Below are 24,255 nucleotides of genomic sequence, written 5' to 3' on the forward strand. Positions count from 1 at the left end.
AAAAGGAGTGTATTAGCCTGATAGGAGAAAACTTGTTTTTTCATGGAGAGCACTGTAAAAAGATATGTACAGTATGTATGTAACCTCTGTGGGATATGCCCAGCTAACGCCACCTCGCCTGCTGTCAAACAGCCCCTCAGAGGGCGATAAGCATCCCTGCTATCTGTGTGGGTGGCTGTCTTATTAGTGCACCTCAGCCGTTTCACTCAGGCACACAGCACAGCCAACCATCTGCCACGCTGTGATCCTCTGCCCAGCAAGTCTCTCAGGTGCCATAAAAAACACACAGCGTCCCTTTGAAGCTCTGAACAAAAGTGCTGACCAGATGAATGAACTCAGTTTTCAAAATAAATAAATAATTTGTAATTTATCCAGGAGGTTGTGTACATGCATTTAGTGTACACACAGGATTTGATGTTGCCAGTGGCCTGATGTTAATTGCAAATTACAGAAGGCAAACAATGTGATTCAGTAGGCTCTGATATGACTGATGAATGTACTTATTCTTTATGTCTGAGCTTCTTTCCCCCAGAAAATACTTCATCAAACCTCCATCACACTGGTTTTTGATTTAATTTCTGCTGTTAACCCTCTTCTTCTTGCCTCATGGTAACTGCCACTATTAATTCAGTCTGTAAACACTGAGTGAAAATTTGTGCATGAGGTATTTCTGGCTTGAGCATCTCTGTTGCAGAGGTAATTTCTGACCTTTGGAGAGACTCTATTGCCACCTTGTGGCTTAAGTAGCAGGTTAGATTTTTTTAAAATGCACTGATACCATAGGTAATTTTGAATCTTTATTTATCTTGCCATTCACAAATTTCTAATTTGCCATAAGCAGAGCATGAAATGTTGTGGAAAAAGTGTATATTGTATAGAAAATAAATACAAACAAGCAGTGTGAAATAAACAGAAAATAAACATACATTAAACATGTATTTCAGTCATATGAAAATCTTTTTTTCCAATCATCAGTTTCTTACACTGGATAGGGAAGGGAATGATCCTGAAAGATGAAACAATAAACCAGTTAAAAGAAAGAGGATTCACCACATTTGCATATTCTAATCACTTAATTTTGAACTCAGCAAACAAGTGAAAAAAATGGAATTTACATTTATAAAGCATAAAGCTCCATTAGGTAGTCTTTGGGGACGATTCCTATATTTCCATTCTTCTCTCCAACCCACCACCCAAAACTCTGGTACTCCTGGATACAGGACAAAGTAGAGACAGGATTTAGAAAACAGATTATATTACTGGTCAATGATCACACAACAAAGGTGAGGTGAGTATGCTAGAATTAGAGCTTCAACATTTTAACTATGAATTCATCAACAGTAAAATCTACAGTTTTGATCACTGTTGAAGTAATTGTTCAAGCAATAATGCTAAACATTCGCTCACTCCATCTTGTCCTGAGTGAGGATTTGCTGCTTTTTGATTGTTTGACCAATGGGAAAGCTCCACATGTAGAGAAAGCAGCACTGCAAAATTTAAAGCCCTTGTGCAGGAGACGTTGAGGCTGCACAGGATATCTAAGACAGTAAGTCAAAATTAGCAATGTTAATGTCACCCAGAACAAAAAAACCCCAACATGTTGCCACCACTAACTGTTATCTATTTACAAAATCTTAACCTTTTTCTTTTCATTCCCACGTCCAAAACATCCCACAACATCCCATCAACAACTTCACATTTCCTGTTCCCTGTCCAGCCTCCCCACCCGGTGTCGTTTTTGAGATTGAGCACACACTTTCCTCTCTTCCACACAAAAAGCCTCAGAGTGCACAGAGCACATCACACATAAATCTGTCACAGCGTGACAAGTAATAGCTCCAAATGGCTGTCAGCATGCTGAGATGTGAGGAGGACACTGAGAGGAGAGATCTGAGACAAGAGGGGAATATCCCTCTCCTCCTCTCTCTCTCTCTTTGGCCAAGAGCCTGACCTCACATCAAAGTCTTCCTGGGACATGAATCAACGCCAGAGATCACGTTCTGACAAGGCTGAAGGAAGAGGAACCTGCACAACGTTTCAAATCCAAAGGCAGAATACAGGGACAAGGAGGGACCACATATGTGTTCAGTTATTCCCAAGAGAGAGTAATGGATGTAAGTGATCATATGGTGGTATTAGACACAGGAAGATTACAATAACACTGGTAATGGCCGACACTGACAGTTGTGTGGTGATGGGTCGTTCATCATGTCAGATAAAGAGGTGCTTGACTTACTGTCCGTGTCACACAGTCAGACTATGATGTGAACACAGCATAAAGTAATTAGTGTGTCTGAATTATTAAAAACAAATTAAGCATCACAAGAAACAAACAGAAAATGTCACATCCATTTCATTAATATGTTGCATGATGAAAATGTCACTTCATCACAAGTCCCTGGGGCATAATATAGCAGACTGACATGAAGGTGTGTGGAAGAGAGTACAAGATTTTGTGTGTGTGTGTGTGTGTGTGTGTGTGTGTGCATTACGCGCATTACAACTTCCTGCAGCAAGCCTTTGAAAATGGCAACACCTCATTGTGTAGTTTCTGGCTGACAAATAAGTCACGCTTGAGTGAGTGTGCGACACAACACAAGAACACATATACAGAGCTGTGGAAGGCTAATGACACCACACACTGTGACAACACACACATTAACGTAAATGCCCAAAGCTGGCTGATCCCACTGTCTTGTAATTGTTTTACTTCTAGCAAATGAAAGGCTCCTGAGGCACTGACTTTGTACAAAAAGTGATGAGTCAAAGAGAACTGCAGAAACAACAGTAACAGCAGCAGCATTATGTTTGGACGGTGTTTACATTTTATCAACCCATCCAGTCGCTTTCATTAAGCGAGATGTTACATTTCCCGATTAGTTTTATGTGCTGCGACTTGCACCTAAGGGGGCGGTGGTGGTGCTGCAGCACATCCGGACAACACACTCTCCCTCACTCCCAGTCAGACCCTATAATCAACACCCAGGTCCTGACTGGGGGGTCTTGCAGCTGTAACACTACAGCTATTTCTGGTCTGTGGAATGGGGGAGGGACACAGGGGGAAAGAGGGAGAAAGGAGAATAGGGGAGGGAAGGGAAGAGGAGGGAGGGAATGAGTCTGCTGTCCACTTTAGCTGCAGCTGGCTGCTGCAGTCCAGACAGGTTTTATGGTCATTGCCCTCGCTGCAGGCCACAACCCCCAACACCAAGGTTTCAGCTAATGGCACTCCCAGTCTGAGTGAAAGGGCAACTTGATTCTTGGTCCTTTTCCACACACACATAAAGGAGGAGTAATAAACAGGCATTTGGCCAATGAGCATTGATAGGTCTGTCTGCTTTGTGCATTTGTTTCCTTCCATTAGTGCTGAATCAATTAATCAATTAGTTAATCAACCAAAAATTAACAATTTTGCAAATCCATTATCTGCCTGAAAAAGCTTGTTCCAGTTTCTCAAATATGAAAACTTGACTCCGTTTTATTTGTTTTTTGTTTGTCAGACAAAAAAAAAGAAAAAGAGGTCATTTCAATTCCCTGGGAAAATTTCAGGGACATTTTCCACAACTAAGCAAAAAGTACTTATTAATTAATACTGAAAATAACTTGTAGTTGCAGCCTACATCCTATGCTCCTGACTAATAAAGAAACTGAAGGATTAGTCACAATAATAATTCACGTTTTTACAAATAAATAATGTGTGGACCTCATCGCTCACAAAATGTTTTTAAGTCTTTCTGCCACTAGATGGCAGACTTGATTTTGAAAAAGGCTCTGGCCTGTTGTCAACAGTATGTCTCAGTTGACCACATGCTCCATAGAAACCAAACCAGACAGGAAATATAGCCAGTCTAGATGGTGCACATTTCACACTTCCTTAAAAAAAAACAAAAAAATCCTAAACTAAACCACAGGATTGACATGCATCTGTAAAAGTGCATAATTCCTTGACTTATTTGCAGTGCAGTGTTCAAAAACAAGCTTGTTAAATGTATCACAAGAAAATCCAATTTAAGTTAAGCACAAAAGCCCTCCTGTTTGGTTACATAATAAAGGTAAAGAACAGCCCCTCAGTTCTCCACACCTGGCACCCACGCCTGGTCGACAAGCCTCGGAAATTGTGCGTCCACTACACGTCCTCACCTGCTCTGAATAGAGTGTGCGGACTGAGCCTGGGTTTCCTGAGAACACACATTCCTATTTGGCGAGGTGAGAGAGATGTCTGAGAGGTGTGTGGGCTGAGGGCTGCTCACCGCCTGGTGTGGCAGCAGCGGCAGCGTGCTGAAACAGTCCAGATGGAAGTGATGGAATGGTGCTGTGTGCCAGCTAAGCCCGGCCTCCGCCAACAGCACTAAAACAGTTTCCGTTGTGACACGACTAATCCTCATCACAGTGCCAGAGAGAGAACCTGGCCCAGTCTGCCTCTTACCATCAGCCTGTCCACCTCCAGGCTGTGGGCCAGGCGCTGCCAGTAAAGGATGTGAACAGTCAGTTCCTCTGAGGGCCTAGAAATAACTCACTTTAGGTGGTCTGGGACCAGCAGAACCACTCTGACTACAAACCTCATCTCAAATCGGGTTTGAGCTAATCCTGGCCTTATCACACATGAAGAAAACACTCATCTAGGGACAAGTCAAGGCTTTACCCCAGACAAGTAGGACCCCCCCCCCCCAACCATTACCTTGCTCAGGATGTAGATGGCATCTCCACGTTTGAAGGACAGCTCATCTGGGTGGTCCCCTGTGCAGTCCCATAAGCCCTGGTAGTAGCTCTGGTAGTCTGTGCTCTTATCAACTGGATGGAAAAACAAATGTGAAATAGGGTGACAACAGACTAGGTGCTTTATTTTCTACCTAAGGTAACTGCTTTATCTCTGCAGGTCTGACACAGCAGTGACTGTCAATATGGAGTAGAACCAACAGGAGGCAGTGGTGAACCTGAAGCAGAATTTGGAAGCACTGTGTGCAAGAGGCAGGACAGTGGATGTGCCACAGCTCCTAATTCTGAACAGCTTTAGAGTAAAATGTATGTTCATACTGACTGACTGCAAACTAAATAAGGCAAATCTTTGAGTGTGCTTTTGATGACAGGACTCTCTCACTATGCAATACACAAAGGAAATAGAGAAGCTGGACATATCTGTTAAAAAAATACAATGAATTATATGTAAAACACTCTCAGAGAACAAGACCTTAGAGAACAACAAATAAGTATTGGGGAAAAAAAACAGTGATGTCTCTTTGTGACATTCCACGCCACATGTATTGAATAGTTTCATGGTAGTATTAAAGGATTAAGTATCTTAAAGTTTTGTAGACTAACTGGCATAACAGTTAGTGTGTATACATACTGTATAGCATTAGTATGTAGTATGGATTGTCACAAGTCATGTAACAAGACAGTAGCTGTGTCACAATTATGTACAAATTAGTATTATACAACTAAACTAATACCAATAGAAATTAAAACTTTTGAGTGCACTATCATCTCAAAATTAAATGCACAAAAGAGATTTTAAAAAATACTAAAAAATACTACTAAAGCTAATTGTGGATGGAATAGCTCAGGGAACACATCAAAAAATCACACAAATAAAAAACTATTATGTAACTGTAGCTGTAGTTTAACTGTTATTTCATTGTCATTGTATACTGTAGAGCTTCAGTGATTAGTCAATTAAACAATCATTTAATCGTCAGAAAATAAATCTGTAACTATTTTGATGATAGATTCATCCTTTCAGTGATTTTTTAAGCAAAAGCCCTAAAACTTATCTGGTTTGAGTTTTTACATTGCAATGATTTGCTGCATGTTTTGAACTGCTGGTCAGACAAAACAACACATCTGAGGACATCATCTTGGACTCTGTGAAGCCGTAATTGACATTATTTACAGTTCTTTGACATTTTGTAGATTGAACAATTGAGAAAATTACTAAAAGATTAATCAATAATGAAAATAATCACCAGCTACAGTTATATTGTAAAGCAGCAGTTTGTCTGCCTTTGCACAGCATATGACATTAAAATCAGTAAGCTATAAATATTTCTATATAGCATTTTTGTATAGAGCCAATATGCAGTATGGATCTTATGGCAGTCCTCAGTTCAATAGTTGTAAACGTTTACCTTGATACAGTGGATAAAGATAGATATTCTTACAGCAAAGTATTTTTACACATATAAAACTTAACACGTCACTTAGAGTGAAAGGAGGTTGTTTAACTGAGCTGAAAGTTATTTCCAGCATTGTGCTAACTTTCAGTTGCACACGTTCACAGGAACTTCCTCTGTAAATGTTACTTCTTCTTAACTGTGGCAGAAGCTTCAGTTTGCTCACAATTACAAACGAAAGCAAACTTGATCAAAGGCCCATTCTATATCACCGTATATATAGTGAGGGTTTCTACTCTGTAATCCACAGACTAAAAATACCACTCAAATATATGCAGTCTTGAAACCAGACAGAAATATCAATGCTGTGTACCTGCAGGAGGAGGAGCAGGTTTGCTTGATGGCTCCACCTTTGGAGGAGGCTTTGCTGGAGTGGGTATGTCATCCTCTGCAAAAACAAGAAAATATTGTTGGATGAGTGTCCTGTGGATTAAAGGTTATGATTCTGTCTAACTGGTGGACCCAGAAACATGCAGTGGCTGAAAACAAAACCTTTGACACAGAAAAAAAACCCCACAGAGATACATTTAATTTGTTCATGTTCTGTAGGAAAGCAGAGGTTTTCACTGTGATAAAACATGCAGTCGGACCTGGGAGCTCTTCATAGATGTCTTCATCAATCGGCACAGGCTCAGCTGTATCAGTTAGGGCTCCAACATCATCATACATTTCCTGTTCCTCCTCTTCCTCCTCTGGGATGATGCCTGACATATCTACAAAAAGTGCAAGATAACATGTTTGACTCATGCTTGCACACAATACCTGTTGATTTGCGCACCAGTGCACACACAATATCCAGCGCGAACATTTACATCATTCTGTTAATTTTTGATTTTACACTCTTAAAGAAGCAAACGTTGCGATTACTGACATAATAAAACAAAATAATATGCCCTTATGATTGAAACAGGTCAAACCTCTCAAAACAAAGTCTATCTGTTTCACCCATTCCTCCGCCTCTTTCACCGATGACGCACAGAACTGTGATGAAAGACGAGAGAAATGAAAACTGCAGTCAGTGCAATATGCAGTTCTACATATATTAATTAACATAAACAAATAATACTGCATTTATGCATAGTAAAATGTTCCGCATGGAAGAGCCCGAATGTTAGAAACACTCATTTGGACTCTTTAAAATATGCATGTCAGGTTGAGCTATTGCAAAGGCAGCAGTGTCAAATGAATGAATAGGTTTTAAAAATAAAACTTTAATGAAGTGCAAGTACACACACATGCCTGGGCAGGTTTTAAACATGGCACATCTCAAGTCCATCTTTGTTTTTTTTTTTCAATTCAGGAGGCGCATTTACTCTCATACCATCACCGTACCTGATAGACTCGCTTGTCTGGAGCGGAAATTTCGAAGCAGCAGTCTTTCTTTGAGTCTTTCCGTAAGGTGTTGTTTATTTTGACAGTGTAGCCATCGATACTGAACTCGCCTTTCTGCTGCTTGTCTGTTCACAGAAAATTAAAACATCATCATTAGTGGTTCATATACAAAGACTGCAATGCCACTGTGAAAGCCCGGGAGACAATCCACTTCTTTTAGGTTCTCTCAAACGGTATGTGAGTCATAATTAACAGGAAAGCTAGAATGAAATTTAAACACCTTTCTCGCTGCCATAGTAGTAGAAGGTGTGATGGCTGAGAGCGCACCATCTCTTCTGCCACTCAGTGCCAAAAAAGCTGTGATCTGTGAAGGGAAAACCCAACAGTTATATGTCATTTAATAGCTTTTTTTTATGGCTATTAAAGCTATCTATGTGTATTTCAAATAATATGAGAATGCCAAAAATGTGAATCACATATGCCATGTATGGGCTATAGTTTGGTCTTTTAATGTATCCTAAAAATGTATAAGGAGTAGTTTTGGGATTTGAGGTGTCATGTCAACAAAAAAATATATATATGTAAAAATGTGTATCTTATCAGCAGAGCACCCACCCTTTCTGCGTTTCTCAAGGTATCCTGCTTTAAAGACAGATGTCAGGTCCTGAGCTGCCACAGGTGCAGCACCTGGAAAACAGTTGAGGAAACCAGATGAAATGTTCTCCCAGAATCAGTTATCATCACTGTTGAGTCCTTTTAAAGTGTTTTTTAATACGTCAGAGAGAAAATCACATTCTTTTTTACAATGTTAAACATGACCAGATGGGTTTCTGGCTAACTTTGCTATCATGTGTTCAGCTGATGGACGTTAAAATGAAAAGCAAGAAGTCATAGGGGCTACACTGAGCAATGTGTTGCTTCTTACAATAGACGAGATTCCCCTTGCAGCGTGCAACTTCAATGCAAATGTTCAACTGCTGTGTCAAAGTTGCTTTGTGTGAAAGAGCAGCCATAAAACTGGCAGCTGCCTCTAGCCCATAAACCCCAGACTCTAATCACCATTTCACAAGGATTTTCCTGATACCCTTGTTTTTAAAAAGTAAATACAAAAATCGCACAAAGATTGTCACAAAGGAGCACACAGGATTAAAGCTACTGTATACTGAAGAATGTTTTCTCTCAAACTAACAGCCATGGCAGTAATTTTCAGTCCCCAGACTGTGGCTGAGAGCAATAAAGCATGCTCTAGCTGTCAAAGGGGTGGGGTGAAAGAGGCGGTGGGAGTAGCAGTAGTGCCTCCAAATTGCTTCCCAAGTATGTTGCCAAGTTACAGTTGGAATGTCTCCTTCATTGTGCCACTCAAAGTCACTTTCTCCCAAGAAGCAGTCGCAAAGATTTGTGTATTTTAATGCCAAGATGCAGTTCTCAATACTTCAATCCACAAAGCTTGTTAGCAGTTAGCATGTTGACTCTGAGCATCTGCTGAGTGCCTGTGGCTTGTACCTTCGCAAGTGTCCTCATCCTTGTCTGTGCGCTCCGACTGCAGCGACCCTCCGTCGTTGTTGCTGTCAACTTCCTCCTCCTCCTCTGAGTCATCACCTACTGAAGTCAACACAAGGAGCTCTGTAGTAACAATACATATCATGGTGTAACACAGTGGTTCCCAGCTGGGGTTTGGATGTCTGTGAGGTCTGAGCAGTTGTACTGAAGGGTGATATTTCCTTTTTTGTTTTAAAAGCCTTTAAATTGAAAATGATTGGAAATTCTTCTCATTTTCTACAATGGTGATTGTCTTTAGATTCTCTGGATTCATGTCGTGACCTCTTTTGTGGGTCCAGACCCCCAGGGTTGGGAACCACTAACTGGTGTACCATATCTCATAACATTTAGACCTCAGGATTATTTAAATTTAAAAAAAAGAGTAAGACTAACACTCACTTTTGTCCTTAAACTCATTTGGGAAACTGTTGAAGAGACCGTAAAAGGATGTAAACACCTTGTCATCAAAAAGACTCTGATATTTAAGTGAGATTTTTGTGACAATTTTCAAAAAACAAACTGACATACCCAGATTTGACCTCCTTGATCCGTTTGATGAAGGCCTCCCTCTTCTCTTTTGCCTTCTTGCTTAAATTTTCTCCTTTTAAGCCATCGTTGAGGAAATGTTCTAGGTCTAAACAAAAGGGAAAAAAATCCAGGTAAAACATTCACAGTCTGATAGCCTATCACTTACTGATTGTGCTGTGTTATTTGGCAGTCAAATGGCCCCAGTTACTGAGGGAGATCACCTTACATTTATTAAAAAAAAGAAAAAGAAAAGAAAAGCACACAAGCACACACACGCACACACACACTCAGCAGTAGGCTCAAACTGCGCATTGTTTAACACTTACAGGACAATACAAACAGCGTTTTGGCTGAAATAGCAGCGCAGTGTGTCTGACAGAAACTCAGTCATCCATATTGAGCCAGTGCTTCCTCTTTTGCTCACAACGGTCTCTTAAAAACTGGACTTAGTGAAACAAAGACTTACACGGAAAACAGCCCAGCGTGGGCAAACGAAAGAACAAAAAAACAACAATTTCCTGATATATTACCTGAGATAAGCGTCGTCAGCTCCTCGGGAATCGCTCGCATTTTTATTAAAGTTTGTTGCTGGCAGCAGCAGCAGCAGCAGCGATGGACGGTCCGGTAGCAGAAGAGGAAACTTTACATGACACGGAAGCAGCAGTGGGTTCACACACAGACACACACGGAAGTTAATCTGCCAATTATTTATCACTGACCACAGAGTCCCGCTGCAGGACCGACGCTCAAACAGTGATGTTTATCACTCTATCAGCTTTTGTATGTGCGCGCGCGTGTGTTAGATATATGTATTTCTGACTGCTGCTGATGACAGGGGGCTGATGCTTTAATGGAGCAACGGGTCTTTAACAGACTAATAAAGTCAGAGCATAATGCGATCATCATATTTTTGATTGATTCTAGATAATATTTCTCTGGCAGGTCTGCTCGCTGTGACTGACTCAGTGGACACATTGGGAGTGTCTTTCTTTTACAATGATGCAAGCACTCTGAGTTTATGAATATGTCAACACTGTAAATCTAAACAGGGATTATTAATAGATGAAAAGTCCATTATATTAAACTGTTGTGGAGGTCTCTGTGCCAGGTTTTTTTTTTTTTTTTTTAGTCTTGGAGCAACAGTCAAGATGTTTCAAGGAGTCTGTGCTACGTCTGCTGCACTAGCTTATCCCTAAATCATATTTGGAATATTTGCATCTAATTTGTGAGACTACTCAAATCAGTTCCTGTTGTATGATCAGTGACCACGTAATCTGATGCACCAGTGGCAGCAAAACTCACTTCTTACAAACCCGTGCCTCCTCCTGTATTCAAGGAAAGCGGCCTGTTGTCATATTGTTTACAAAGGTGTCAGTCATTCATTAGTTATCTTCTGACAGGTGGTATCACCCAATCCTGGTTAAAAGGCTGAGCCTTTGAACTGTATAGCCCTGTTGCTGTGGATAAAATGAGACAAGAGATGTCAGAGCGGCTCTGGAGGGGCTTGTGTTGAAGAGCCTCGGCTTAAACTGAAGCTGCAGGTGGTGGATGACAGTGTTTGTCAGAGCTGCCAGACACACACAGACTCTCCCCGCAAAACACATTTTATTCATCTCTGTTTCAGCCGAACAGCTTTGGGAAGAGACTGACACCCATACATTGGTTCTGTTCTGGTCATTCTCATTTGTCTTCAACTGAGAGGAAAAGATGTCTATATTTGGTGTTAAATGCTATGGATTTGCATTCAGAATCATACTGATAAAGAAGCACCAGCCATTATAGATCTTGAGGTTGTTGTCATGTGATATACAGTCTTATTCCTCACTTCCCAATTAAACCTCAGATAATATTCTACTTTTCTGGGGTTGTTTATACGTATATTTAGTGATATCACTTCCTGTTCCGGGTCATCTTTAGCAGCCAATAGATTCTTTATGAGCCACAAACCCTCTGTGGTCATTCAAAACCTGACCCCCTCCTGACCTGGCAGTAGTTCCTCCCAGTTTAGAGAGGAGAGAAGAGCCAGCTTGACCTTTGACCTGTGTGTGTGTGTGTGTGTGTGTGTGTGCGTGTGTGTGTGTGTGTGTGTGTGTGTGTGTGGAGTGAGGGAGGGAGGGCTCTGCTGGCACAGTGTTGTATCTGGTTCCCCATAAAGCTTCATCTACTTGCCAGTCATCTCACAAACTCCTCCCTTTGAAATCTTTTCCTCCCTCCTTTCATCACACTCATTATAGGTCTGTAATCCGTTCACTGCATGTTGACCAAGCCGCTCTGCTCAAACCCACCAAAGTCACCCATACAGTCAGTCAAGCACCACACAGAAAGTACTTAATTCAATTCATAATGCAGCTGAGATATGAAGAGACTGAGTGCAGACTATGAGAAACATCAGATATCTGTTTTATTCTGTGCTGCTAGAAACTGTGAACAAGTCAGTGGCCAGACATAAGCAAGTTTTACAAACAATAAACATAAGAGGAGATGTATTTGTGTTTAATTTAGCCTGCAAACACTGGTCATGCTGACACTGTGTGGTCTTAAAATTAAAAAATATATACATAGCTGAGTGGCTGCTGCACCAAACCAAATCTGCCTGCTCCTCTGCCTCCTGGGCACTCCAGAATGAACCCACTCAATCCTTGTTTTTAAATTGCGCACAATTAGCCATCACTTAAAACCACATCTCAGTAGGTATGGCAGTTCACCACCTCACCTCACCTTTTAATTATTGCTGTGAGGCCCTGAGCCCAACCGCACAGTCCCGAGGAGCAGCACGATGACTGCAGAAACACACAGGGTCCATAAATGAATCGTATCGCCTGCAGACTCTGGCCAGAGAATAATTGATCGGTGTGATTGTTAAGCTTTGTGAGCCCCCGACCAATTTACGGCTTTAGCTTTTCATCAAGCATTCTCCCCGAACATTTAATAACATTTAATCATAGTTAGAAAGAAAAAAAAAAACCTGCAACCACGGCTGTTGCATTGTGACTTCTCTGTGTTCCATCGAGCCGAGGTTCAACTGGTCGGTGTGAAGAATTCCCTCAGCAGTGAATGAAGAGAACAGGGACGAAATCCGTTTGGTCCAGACTAACATATATTTTACTTTCATTAACATTTACTTCATTCTAAATCAACAGAATAGATACATTCTGCAATTTGACTTTAATCTGTCCACGGACTATTTTTGCTACCGGATAAAACCCAGTTCAATTATAATTTATACCAGTTTGAATCAACCTTAAGTAATTTTAAATCATTAAAAAAATGAAAAACTTTTGAAGACCTCAATGGCGCAAGGCGCGATTCTTAATTCAGAGAGATTGTATTACTTTGCGGATCAGGCCATAAACAAGCACCCTCAGTGCTGTGAGTTTTATAGGCAATAAAATTTAATTTGAGAGTCAGGAAAAGTCATAGTTTTTGGCCTGGGATTCCTAACAGTCAATTCTCACTGCAAATGTTCTTTTGGGGGGTTTTCGGTGATGGATGAATCTCTCTCTCTTTTTTTTGTCCGGATAAAACACCAGGGACTTAGCATACCATGTACACAGTCACGCTGAAAAAATATCTCAACCTATTTAAATAAAAAAAAATAGTGGGCTGCAAATATAAACACTATAATGAACATTTCTTGCATTATATTTGTATTTTATGAGGCTGTGTTCAGTGCATCTATTTGGCTGATTGTTGTTTGGAAAGTTTGAGATGATCAAATCAATAGTGGCTTTTTATTAGAGTGAGAACACGTCATCGTTGGAGATAATTTAGAAAGTATCCTCTGACTTTTAGATTCAGTCTTTTATATTCTCCTCATCTGAACACAGAGAGACACTGTTTGGCTTCAAACATAATTCATAGTGTTTTATGCAGCCTATAGACCTAAAATCACTAATCTCTCCAAACTTGTGAAATAAGACAATAGCGCGTCTGATTCCAATCAATGTAAAGTTTTATTTCAAGGAAAATATTCTGCTCAGTTGTAGTCGAAATCCATATAAAAATAAATGTGGAATGTCCTCTAGCAGCCTAATGGAATAAACAATCCATATAGGCAGAATAGTAGCTTTGTTTTTTGTGTTTTTTTCCCCTTTAACTTACCTTATTTGTGAGATCTATTAAATATCCCCCCCCACCCTCTCTCACACTAAAACTGAGTACACTGACTGCATATAAGAGTCTGAATGGAAATAAGGACACATATTTCAATAACTCAAGTTCTGAAGGTCGATTGTTGTGAGTGTTTCAGAGAAAAGGTCGAACGTTTCGGATGATAGAGGCAAAGGACTCTGGATTGAATCTGACAAACTTGGTGAGAAAGAGGAGGAGGACGAGAAAACGTGGAAATCCTGCAAAGAGACGTCCAGGCCCGGGGAATCGTCATCATTGTCCGGGCCTATTGTTGACACGCAGATAGGAACAGTGGGCGCCGGGTTTGGAAAATGTTTCAGATTTTTCCCATTGCTGCTCAAAGGGCTTTGGCTGTGCCCATTGTTCCCGTTGTGACACTGCTGTGAAGTCAAGGTATTTTGGTGGAAATACCTCTCCCTGTCCATGAGCCTGTCCGCCTCCTCCTCCTCCTCCTCCTCCTCTTCTTCCTCCTCCTGCTCCCGCTCGAACAACTCGTCCTCCGGCCCGTCGTCCGCCAGGCACGCGTATTTCCCCTCGCTGTCCCGGTTCTCCTTGCAGTGGGTCTGCCTCTTGTGTTTCATCCTCCTGTTCTGAAACCACACTTTCACCTGCTTCTCCGTTAATTCCAGTAAAGCCGCTATCTCCACCCGCCTCGGTCTGCACAGGTATTTGTTAAAATGAAACTCCTTCTCCAGCTCCAGGAGTTGGGTGTTGGTGTAGGCTGTCCTCAGCCTCCTGGATGCTCCTCCACCGCCAACACCACCCTCTGGTATCTCTGGTGAACCTAAAATATATATATATATATACAAATTATTTATATTTTCAAATCACAGGAAAGTAATAAATAAAACAGCAACACAGCTGGGGGGAAACAGGCTCTATGGGGTGAAACTTGTGGCAGGCAAAGCAAAGCTAAGCAAGCACCGGGGCTGGGGGAAGATTTATGGGCCCCAGGCAGAATATGATGGGTCTGCGTGGACAGGACAGGACGGAGGGTGAAGATTAATGACCATGCCAGCTGCTGGCCCGTGTAAGAATAATCTATCACTCTCCATTACTGTCAAACATTAACACTCTTACACTGCATCACAAGTCAGTGGATCACAGTCGTTACTTGATGAGATTAAGCATGCTTAAATCAAAAAATCCTATACTGGCTTAAAGGGACGCCCACGTTGCGCGAGGCCCCGGGATGCAGCTCCTTACACTTAGGGGGGAATCCTCAGACAATGAGGAGCCTTTTTTTGCATGGAGGTTATTAATCATCATGTCTTGCCTTGGGGGGAGAAGTAGAGAGGCGAGGAGTCAGTCGTTGTCGCAGCAGCAGCGGCAGCAGAAGAGGAAGCAGCAGCAGCAGCAGCGGTCTGGCTCCTCTTGATGCTTTTCTTCTCCTTCATCCACGGGTACTCCGGGGGTAGGGATGCGGTCCGCACCGGGCTGCAGCCTTTCAGAGCCTGCTTCGAGCGGCTGTGGCGTGGGTGGACGCCCGGGCTCAGGCCGGGGATGGTCTGCTCAAAAGGAGGAGGAATCAGTGTCGAGCGTGAAAGCGCCGAGTTCTTGATTGATGAACTTTGAAATGCATCACCGACAGGGTTAGTGAGAGATGTCAGGCACTCAGCGAGCGACGGCTGGCTGTTGATAAAACCACTTTCTCGCCCGAATTCGTAATTCATCTCCTCTCTTCTAGTCCCGAAAACTCGCTGATGTCAGAGGGAGGGCAGAAATAGTACTAATAAAAAATAATAATAAGCAGTTTATTTTCATAAACTACTAAACTGGATATGGTCGTATGGAGACCTCTATGCCATAAACTATTGCTTTCATGAGGACATGGTTGGAATTAGACCGTGCTGCTTGTCACATGATTGCATCTGCCCAATGACAATTTGGGGTTTTTATCAAAAGAAGCCACTGTCCCCTGTGATTGATCGAAAAACTCGGAGGGGTAACGCCTCATTCCGGGGGTAGGGGTTGCTTTATTTACACTTTTTTTTGGGTCAGTTTGTTCACCGCTGCCCCCCCCCCTTCCTCGCTCCCCCCACCCAAACCCTGAAAATACACCCCAGAAGTCTTCTCTTTCTTTTGCGCGTCCACGCGAGTCTACGGTGCGGTTACGCGCGTGTAAGTTGTGGAGAGCGTGTGCAAGTGTATGTAAGTGTATGTGTGTGTGTGTGTGTGTGAGTGAGTGAGAGAGAGAGAGAGAGTCTTATGCGCATTTATCTCCAGCATGGCACTCCACAAATCATCTCAGCAGTCACATTTGTGTCTCATAATGCCACGACGCCCGCAGTCGTTATCAGCGCCGAGGCGTTAATCTTGAGATTTTGTTGGGAGTGTGTGTGTGTGTTTGCTGCGCCAGACATCCGACAACATGTCCGCCCCTCCCCCAACACACACCACACACACGTTCAAGAGAGAGAGAGAGAAATTATTTTGATTTCTTTTTTGCCTTCATCAGATTTTGGCACGTTGTCTCTCCTTATCTACGCTTCCCAGTAGATTATATTATTGTGGGTAAATTTAGCATTTGAGTTTATACAGTATATTATAACTGACTGAAAACACAGTATGGTGTGTGTGCATGAAAGAAAGCGTTTGGGTTATTTTTTACGGGCATTTGTCATCATTTTTACAGTTTACAGCTCCCTGCCTCACATCCCCATTTCATTTATTTTATTTCACCTATAGGGATAATATTGACCCAAGCCATCATCCATACACTCCAGCATTATTGGTTACAGCATAGCGGAGAGTGGACATGATTTGCCACTGTAGTGTGAAGCAGAGGAAAGGTGGGGATCTGATGGCTGTTTATTGCTCAGGCTCTAAACAAAGAGCCCTGGTAGCCTGCGCGTGATCAATCTTTCTCGCCAAAAGGTCTGACAGCTCCCTGCCCTAAGAACACATTTAAACCATCTAACACTCCCTTAGATCATATATGGCCCGGGGAAGAGAACAGCCACTCTCAAGGTATAGGCTACAGGAGAAGAGTTTTTCAATTTAAGAAATGTGGGGATTTCTTCAGAGGCACGGCCAATACGCACAAAAGATTTTTTTTGCGCACTCGGTCGATAATAAATCAGAAATCCAGACGCTTTTTTTCGTTTGCAATAAGGACTATGCTGGCACAGAGAAAAGAAAGAAGCGGGGAATCGACTTGGTTAGTGGTATAGAAACGAACGGAGCAGCTTTTTGACATAGGATCAATTGTTCGCTGAGGTGAGTGGGTGTTGGCATTCAGCAGTAATCCCATTCAGTCTCATACCTTTCTCTGTCTGTCAGATACCCTGTGGATACACTCTCTCTCTGGCCTGTTCTATTTCTAACATAATTCAGCTTTAATACAGGAGCTTAAAATATTTGATTACTGCATATATATCTGTATATTTTGACCATTTTGTATTTGTAAAGATGCAGCTTGAATATAAGACAGATCGTGTAAATGAATAATAGGCTAATCTATCCTGCAATAACAGTCTATAACAGCCAATAATTAAAAAATAAATATTATAAATTGTTCTATCATGATGGGGGCTTAAAGATTAATTGAACAGATGTATTCTAGTTTAATCGAATTTCCTGTGTGTGCAGCCCATTGTACAGCATCTGTGATTATTTCTGCAAATTGTTTTTCAAAACTATCCACATGGTTTTAATTTTGTATTCTCACTGAAATATGCAGATAAATTGTGTTTTATATAAATAGTATTTATGTGACAGAGCGCAGAGATTTCTTTCCACACACAGGTGTAACACAAAGAGAACAAAGAGCCTCCTGGAAAATAAATTATCCTCCACAATATTTGATTTACAGGAAGTTATACATTGCCTGCCGAGGCTTGAGCATATTTCACATTTCGTACCGCAGCTGATCTTTTTTGATTTATGCGTGTTCTTCTGGTTCGGAGCTGTACAGACGAAAAGCCACATTTTTTTGCTGCTTGTTTTTCGAACGAACGCAGACAAGAGGACGGTGTCTGGATGAGCGGCGCGTTTCCCGTCTGTTGTGAAAACAACGAGAGACATCTGGGAGGCAAGCAGGCCAAACCTGCGACCACTGACGACCACTGGTTTTAAAGAGAGAAAAAAAATCAATTATCATACTAGTCTGTACTGTGCTGTGGAATTATTTTCATTTATGGTAAGTGTGATGCAAATGTTGAACCAGTCTAAGATAAATAAATAAATAAATAAACAGTTGAACAATCACTAAATGTGCATCTGTTTTTGTTTTTCATTGTGTGAAATATGGTTCTTTTAATCAGAAATTGCAGCTTTTATTATACACATACAACACACACACACACACACACACACACACACACCGAGATTATGTAAGGTAATATTTTGAAATGTCATTTGGTGAAATGATTGAGGGTGTAAATAAAAGTGTTTATTGCATGTTGTTTCCGTCATTAACGCTGCATTATATCATATATCACATCATATTCAGCCTGTGGGGGAAAAACCGAAAGAAAAAAAAAAACAAAAACAAGGATACACTCAAGCTGTGTAGTAGACCTTCTGGAAAACACATTTAGCGTCGAGCAGTGTGTGTGTGTGTGTGTGTGTGTGTGTGTGTGTGTGTGTGTGCCCTGGAAACAAAGCAGGATTTTCACATTACAGTTTTATTTATAGAGCCCACAGGATTCATGGGAAGATTTGACAGATACTTCAGGCGCGTTATAGGTCCGCAAATCAAACTGTTTTGCACGTCGACATCTGCAGAAATATCGCGATATATATATATGATAATAATAAAAACAACATATAGTGATACGATCATTCTGGGACTTCTTTGCCCCTCAGAAAATCAAAGAATGAAATTTTAATGATGATAGCAAAATAATAAATTATGTTAATGAATAAAACTCTTCATATTGATAGAAAATGTTTAAACAATATGTTCTACTTCCAAATGCCTCTCCCACCTAGAGGATGAGGCAATCAGCTTCTGTCAGTTTACTTCCTGTTTGATTCAAGTGTCCTTACTCAGTTGCTCTGAAGGTAAAGTAAAAAAAACAACAACAAAAAACAAACAAACAAACAAACCTATAGATATGTTATAAGAAGGATTTGAAGCAAACTTTCTAATGGATGTGAGGTTGATTAAAAAAATGAATAGAGAGGGAAAGAAATGATGCAGGGGTTAGGGACTGTGAGTGCCTGATAAAGGAAAGCAAAGTCCAAACTCAAAGAATGTATTTCCCATGAAAATAGCAGTTATTGGCTTATTTCACAACACGCACACATTTCACAGAAGTTACCTCAAATCCACTTTGGGACTCATCCCAAACTACAGACTACAGCGAGGATTCGTGAATCAAACAGACTCTTGTGTGCTCATGACTTTACTCCCCTGAACTTCTCCTCCAAAGTTCACTTGTGGCCTCCTCCATCACCGGAGGTGTCATGAGGTTTGATGTATAGGGGTCACGAGAGGTCACAGCAAACAACATCTGAGCAACTTTCTGTTTTTCTGCAGCAAGGCTCCTCACATTGCTGTTTGCACAGAGGACGTCCACAAACTGGAATGGCATCTATATGCACAGCATTGTTTTCTAGTGCCTGAGGTTAACTTTACCAAAGGATTGCATATAACACCTCTGTTTTTATCATGTTTTTGAAAACTGTTATCCTTAATATCCTTACAGTTTCCCCACAGAAAGGAATAAGAGGGTTAATGAGCTGCATGTGGGTGACCTTTGGGGGTTGTGGGAGGCAGACAAGGGGTGAGGTGAGGGAGATGTTGAAGGAAAGCAATAGGGCAGAGAAGGTTTGAAGGTATCTCCTACTTTTTAGAGCATCAAGTTCATTTCAGCTACAGGATCCAGTGAGGTCCAGTCTAAGTTCTGAAAAAAGGACGGTGTTGATCTGAAAATGTGTGTGTGCTGATAAATGCATGATCATGTGTTATCTTTATAATTATCAGATCAGTGAAACCTTATGGCCTAAATTATCTGTAAGTTTGCATATAAGTATTCACATAGTTGCATATGAATTGTAGTTTAATCTCAGAGTTGTTAAGTAAGAATTTATTGGAACATACATGTAGTTATATGGAGCCAAATCACAGCTGCAAATATTTTTTCTTAACCTTTCACCAGCACAAGGTGGAATCATTTCTTAAACTATTTTGTGTTTTTCTCACAAAGGGCAATAAAAAAGAACCCCTGGTCAAACAAAGGCCCACTTTCATTAAATAAGGATCTTAAGAGGGCAATTTATGCCACAATTAAATGACTATAAAACGAAACAGAGCACGTAGCAGGATTAGGTGTTCCATGATGGAAACCACACAAGTAGTGTAGGTCTGTATTAAATGGGGAGTGGTCTATGTGTGCCGTGAACGCATCATGCAGTTTGAGCACTGTTCCTCAGATGAGCCGCTGCCTCCACCTGCTGGTGGTCAGAGGACAGCAGCACTCAGCACTGCACGGAGCTCTGACACCATCATCAGGAGTCAGGACAGTGGCGTTTGTCCTGATCTGAGCTTTTCGTGTTTTTTTTAACAACTCTTTATTTTTAACTGTATCATTTTCTAGTAACAAGGTGATGGATGTTGTGGGATTTAGTTAGAAGCTACTCCAGTGTGTGAAACATGTTGTTGACTGTGCTTGTTTGTTTGTTTGTTTGTGTGTTTGTGTGTGTGTGTGTGTGTGTGTGTGTGTGTCTGCTGACTGTTGTCCTGCGAGCTCTGCTGCGACCAAACAACAAACGGATGTTTCTGCACCGAGACAGTCTAATTGTTGGTAGACGGTTGTAAAGTAATTAGACGTTTTAAGACATACCCATCTGCACTCCTGCCATGCCCTCCACCCCTCTGCTTGAGGCCTGTATCTTACAACGATTTTACATATTTGACTCTTTGCCCGAGCATCATTCGAAATGCTGCTTTACTGCTGTCACCGAGCCTTTACATGCTTTGCTGTTTTCGCACCTTATAAACAGCTGAAGCTGTGATTGTGGTTATTGCAGAAGGGTATGTAGTTTAGTTTGTGGGCCGTTAAAAGGCTGAGATTGTTCTGTAAGAATTGCAAATATCGATGTAAATTTGATTCATACAACAACTGAGTGCTAAATAATCTCTAAACAGTAGAATGTGTTTGGCTGTGTCTTTAATTTTAACTCACTGTTTTGTAACATTGAATTGAAAATTGTTACATTGCAGCGTGTTATTAGTTTGCACTTAGGTTTCCTCTTAATCTAAAGATCCAGTGATTATTCAGAATTGCAGCCATGTCTTTCATCTTTATATTCAATATTTATTTAAACAGGCAGCCTCGACTCTTTAAAAGATACTGGCCTTATTTCAATTAAATAAACATTCTTCTCTTACTTCCATGAAAATATTACTGTAGTGTATAGTTATTATTATTATTGGTAGTAATGCAGCGTCATGTCAGCAGAGTTGACGAAAGCGTTTTTGAGAGAGAAAAAAATCTGGACAGGCCTTGGGAAGTTTTTGTGGCTCATTTGGTTTGTTTGCGCCATAAAGCTCAATGGTTACAAACCAGAAGACCTAGTAAAAGTCTATTTTTTTAAAATCATTTTTCCTGTAATAAAAAGTTTTTCTTTCGGTTTAATTCATTTTTAATGACAGAAGCAAAAAAATATATAATCTTGTTGCAATAGTTTTGAAACTTTTTAGGTTCAAGAGAGCAGGAAATTAAATAAGTTGCAATACCATTTCATTAATCTATAGTGTTTAAATGTGTCATAAATACGCTGTTTGTCTTAATATTAAGTAAAACAATAAGAAGTTAAAAAGACATATTAATATTCTCATGTGCTATATACAAACTACTCTTTATTTTGGATGAAATCAAGAACGACGAGGTATTTTAAGTGTGCACAGTGTTTTCACAAATGGATCAAGACCTAACGGTTAAAAACCATCTAAAGTTGCAAAAACAAATAATAACTTAAACAATGCAAATAGGTAGCTGAAAGACATTCAGGTAGTCAAGGATCATTTCATGCAAATAACAAATGGCCTATAGTAAGTGAACTATCAGTGTGCGCCAAGTATACAACATCTAAATTCTGACGAGACACAAACATGAAACACTGGATATCATAAGGGGGGAGAAAAGGTACATCCAGCATTGTTTTAACAACACAAAACTTTACGACAATATGTGTTAACAGCTCAGGAATATTAAGGACAGACTCCCCCTCACCACACACACACACACACACACACACACACACACACACACACACACACACACACACATTCCCTCCTTCCCTCCTCTCCCTTCTCCCTCCTTCAGGCTCTAATCCTACCATCAGTTTGTTTTTTGTTTTTTAAAAAACCCAGTTAACTGTCTCTCCGCCGGTCTTTGTTTTCCTTCTTCATCTTCATCCTGCGGTTCTGAAACCAGATTTTCACCTGCCTCTCGGTCAAACTCAGGAGTCTGGCTACCTCGTATCTACGATCCCGGGGGAGGTACATGTTAAACAGAAACTCCTTTTCCAGTTCGAGGATTTGATGCTTTGTATAGGGGCAACGCTTTTTTCTGGTGGGCTTTGCGTGAAGCCAGTTGGATGATGGGTTATCTGGAAACAGGGGGGGTCAAACAAAAAAAAAAAACCATGAGAGAACAAGGTTAATGCTCCCAGAGAAGGATTCAAAAACAACTGACCTTATAGTTTGGGGTGGGGTGGGGGGGGTGATGCTACATTTCACTCTACACTGACCAAATTGAGGACTGAGGATAGAAATAATCACACAAAATCTCTTGCAAAATTATGTGTAGTTATGCAGTAGAGTAGTTCAACCACACTTAAGAATATAATATGCATGTTATGTTTTTCTCATAAGGTCATGGCATTGAGCTACACTGCATCTCTGTGAGCCTAAACAATATTGGCTACAACATGTTTACGCCCATTTTTGTGCTAAACCAGGCCTGTGGCATCCAAGACAATTTCCCCCAAATCCTCAAGCAATTTTCCATCAGTCTAACTCAGTCCATAAAGTGAGCAGAATAAAAGTAAAACACCGCATTGCTTACTTGCATCTATCTCCTTCTTCTCCTCTGCTGACGGGCTGTCGTCAGCGGCTTTAGACGTGGACGTGGTTTCGCAGGGAATCTCCGCGAGGGACGCTCCGTTTTCAATGTCAGACAAAAGAGGTGTGTGCGCCTCCAAAGTTGTACATTCGGCGCTCCCAATCAGAGGTTCTGGTTTTATCTCATAGTGCATGGCTGTGGACGGTAATCCCGTCAGACACAGGGACGCGGAGACTGGGTCCAACGCCCAGGAGCGCGCAAACATGCCATCGCCGTCCCCGCTCGCGTAGTGCTGGTGGTGGTGGTGATGTATGTAGGTCGGGGCGGCCGTGTTCGGAGGGTGGGCCGAGATGGGACTCCAAGATCCGCCAAAAATAGAAGATTTCGCCTGCAAAGGACAAGACTCCTGTCCGCCATATTCGGCGAGCATCGCCTGCTCCACCCCTGCAGCTGATGAGTATCTCGGTGCCATATCTTCCTGCTCGGGAAGAACACGCGAGTCAACATAATAACTCGTCCCCAGCGTCGACATTGCAAAATAATGCAAAAGCAAAAAAAATTATATATTTTTTTAAAACAGCGCGTTACAGTCCTGCAGTCTGTAGAAAAAACAGATTCATTGCATGATATAATTGTGCTGCTTTCCTGCACCAGCTTGGAGCTCAATGCGTCCAGTTAAGTTGAACCTTGCCCAAGACTGGATAGGGCGCCCCAAAACACGTGACCGTGGGACAGAACAATAAATAATAAATCAGCCTGCTGCTGAACTAAATGGCCACCATTTTCCCCACCATATTTTAATAGCAAATCCCCGCGCCTTTATTGGGAAATATTCCCCTTTATAAGCAATAAACCTTAAGATTTTTTGTCAAGAGATCTTACGTTGGAGTAATCGAACATAGTAGTGATGAAGGGGTGGGGGGTGGGAGGGTGATGGGCTACTGCTTTAAAGCCTCCATTTGTGAAATCACCAAACAACCTCTTCCCCCCAAAATTTGTATATTCATAAAAACCCAATGGGATTATTTATCCTTCAAACCTTCAAACTTATAATAATTTTATGACCTTCTTCTATAAAACTCTTACTTTGGAAAGGAAACTCTGGTTCTTGTTAGTGGCTGGTGTGTAGCTACAACATTTTCAAGACTTTTTAAATAAGATAAAACAGGCAAAGATGTGTTTAAAGGACCATTGGATTTTACAACATCTAAACTTATTAAAGGACAGTTTCCAAGATGCACATTGCTGTGTCTGCAGGGCTGTGGGTCCACTTTGAAGGCAATCTAAAACGGAAAGTGGGGTGGGTTATTTGGGTGCTATATAACAGTCCCCCTTTTTTATCACGGGCAATTGGGTTGTTTTTCTTAAGGTTACAACCTGACTGTCCAAGCTAAATATCACCAATAAAGCTCAGCCTTTGTGTCCTTTTCTCTGGCGCAAGCAGACGCATCCGGCATTTCCTACGGCGGAGGCAACTGGCAGACTGCAATGATCATAACCGAGGCCTTGTCTGTCCTTCCCTCCCCTCTCCTGGACATATA

At 41.3% G+C, this 24,255-nt stretch overlaps 3 protein-coding genes across 4 annotated transcripts; all 3 read right to left on the minus strand.

Annotated features, from left to right (window-relative positions):
- Positions 1-784: 784 nt before the first annotated feature.
- Positions 785-10,265, minus strand: skap2 (src kinase associated phosphoprotein 2). Of its 2 annotated transcripts, none has more exons than XM_018688620.2 (13): positions 10,097-10,265; positions 9,567-9,672; positions 9,438-9,463; positions 9,003-9,098; positions 8,115-8,186; positions 7,780-7,863; positions 7,500-7,624; positions 7,085-7,148; positions 6,758-6,880; positions 6,481-6,555; positions 4,676-4,788; positions 1,116-1,210; positions 785-1,006 (listed from the first exon to the last, which is right to left on the minus strand). In XM_018688620.2, exons 1-12 carry the CDS (start codon positions 10,134-10,136, stop codon positions 1,118-1,120), a joined length of 1,017 nt encoding a protein of 338 aa, XP_018544136.1. In that variant the 5' UTR covers positions 10,137-10,265; the 3' UTR covers positions 785-1,006; positions 1,116-1,117. The 2 variants fall into 2 exon arrangements, with proteins under 2 accessions (XP_018544136.1, XP_018544127.1); XM_018688611.2 differs by having other exon boundaries at positions 9,003-9,101.
- Positions 10,266-11,961: 1,696 nt separating this feature from the next.
- On the minus strand, positions 11,962-15,519 carry hoxa2b (homeobox A2b). Its single transcript, XM_018680462.2, has 2 exons — positions 14,974-15,519; positions 11,962-14,481 (listed from the first exon to the last, which is right to left on the minus strand). Exons 1-2 carry the CDS (start codon positions 15,368-15,370, stop codon positions 13,772-13,774), a joined length of 1,107 nt encoding a protein of 368 aa, XP_018535978.1. The 5' UTR covers positions 15,371-15,519; the 3' UTR covers positions 11,962-13,771.
- A 5,494-nt stretch (positions 15,520-21,013) lies between these two features.
- Positions 21,014-23,612, minus strand: hoxa9b (homeobox A9b). Its single transcript, XM_018680450.2, has 2 exons — positions 22,718-23,612; positions 21,014-22,259 (listed from the first exon to the last, which is right to left on the minus strand). The coding sequence occupies exons 1-2, from the start codon at positions 23,244-23,246 to the stop codon at positions 22,021-22,023; spliced, it is 768 nt and encodes a 255-aa protein (XP_018535966.1). The 5' UTR covers positions 23,247-23,612; the 3' UTR covers positions 21,014-22,020.
- Positions 23,613-24,255: the final 643 nt, after the last annotated feature.

This window comes from Lates calcarifer, linkage group LG15 (assembly GCF_001640805.2).
Source record: "Lates calcarifer isolate ASB-BC8 linkage group LG15, TLL_Latcal_v3, whole genome shotgun sequence".
Lineage (NCBI taxonomy): Eukaryota > Metazoa > Chordata > Actinopteri > Centropomidae > Lates > Lates calcarifer.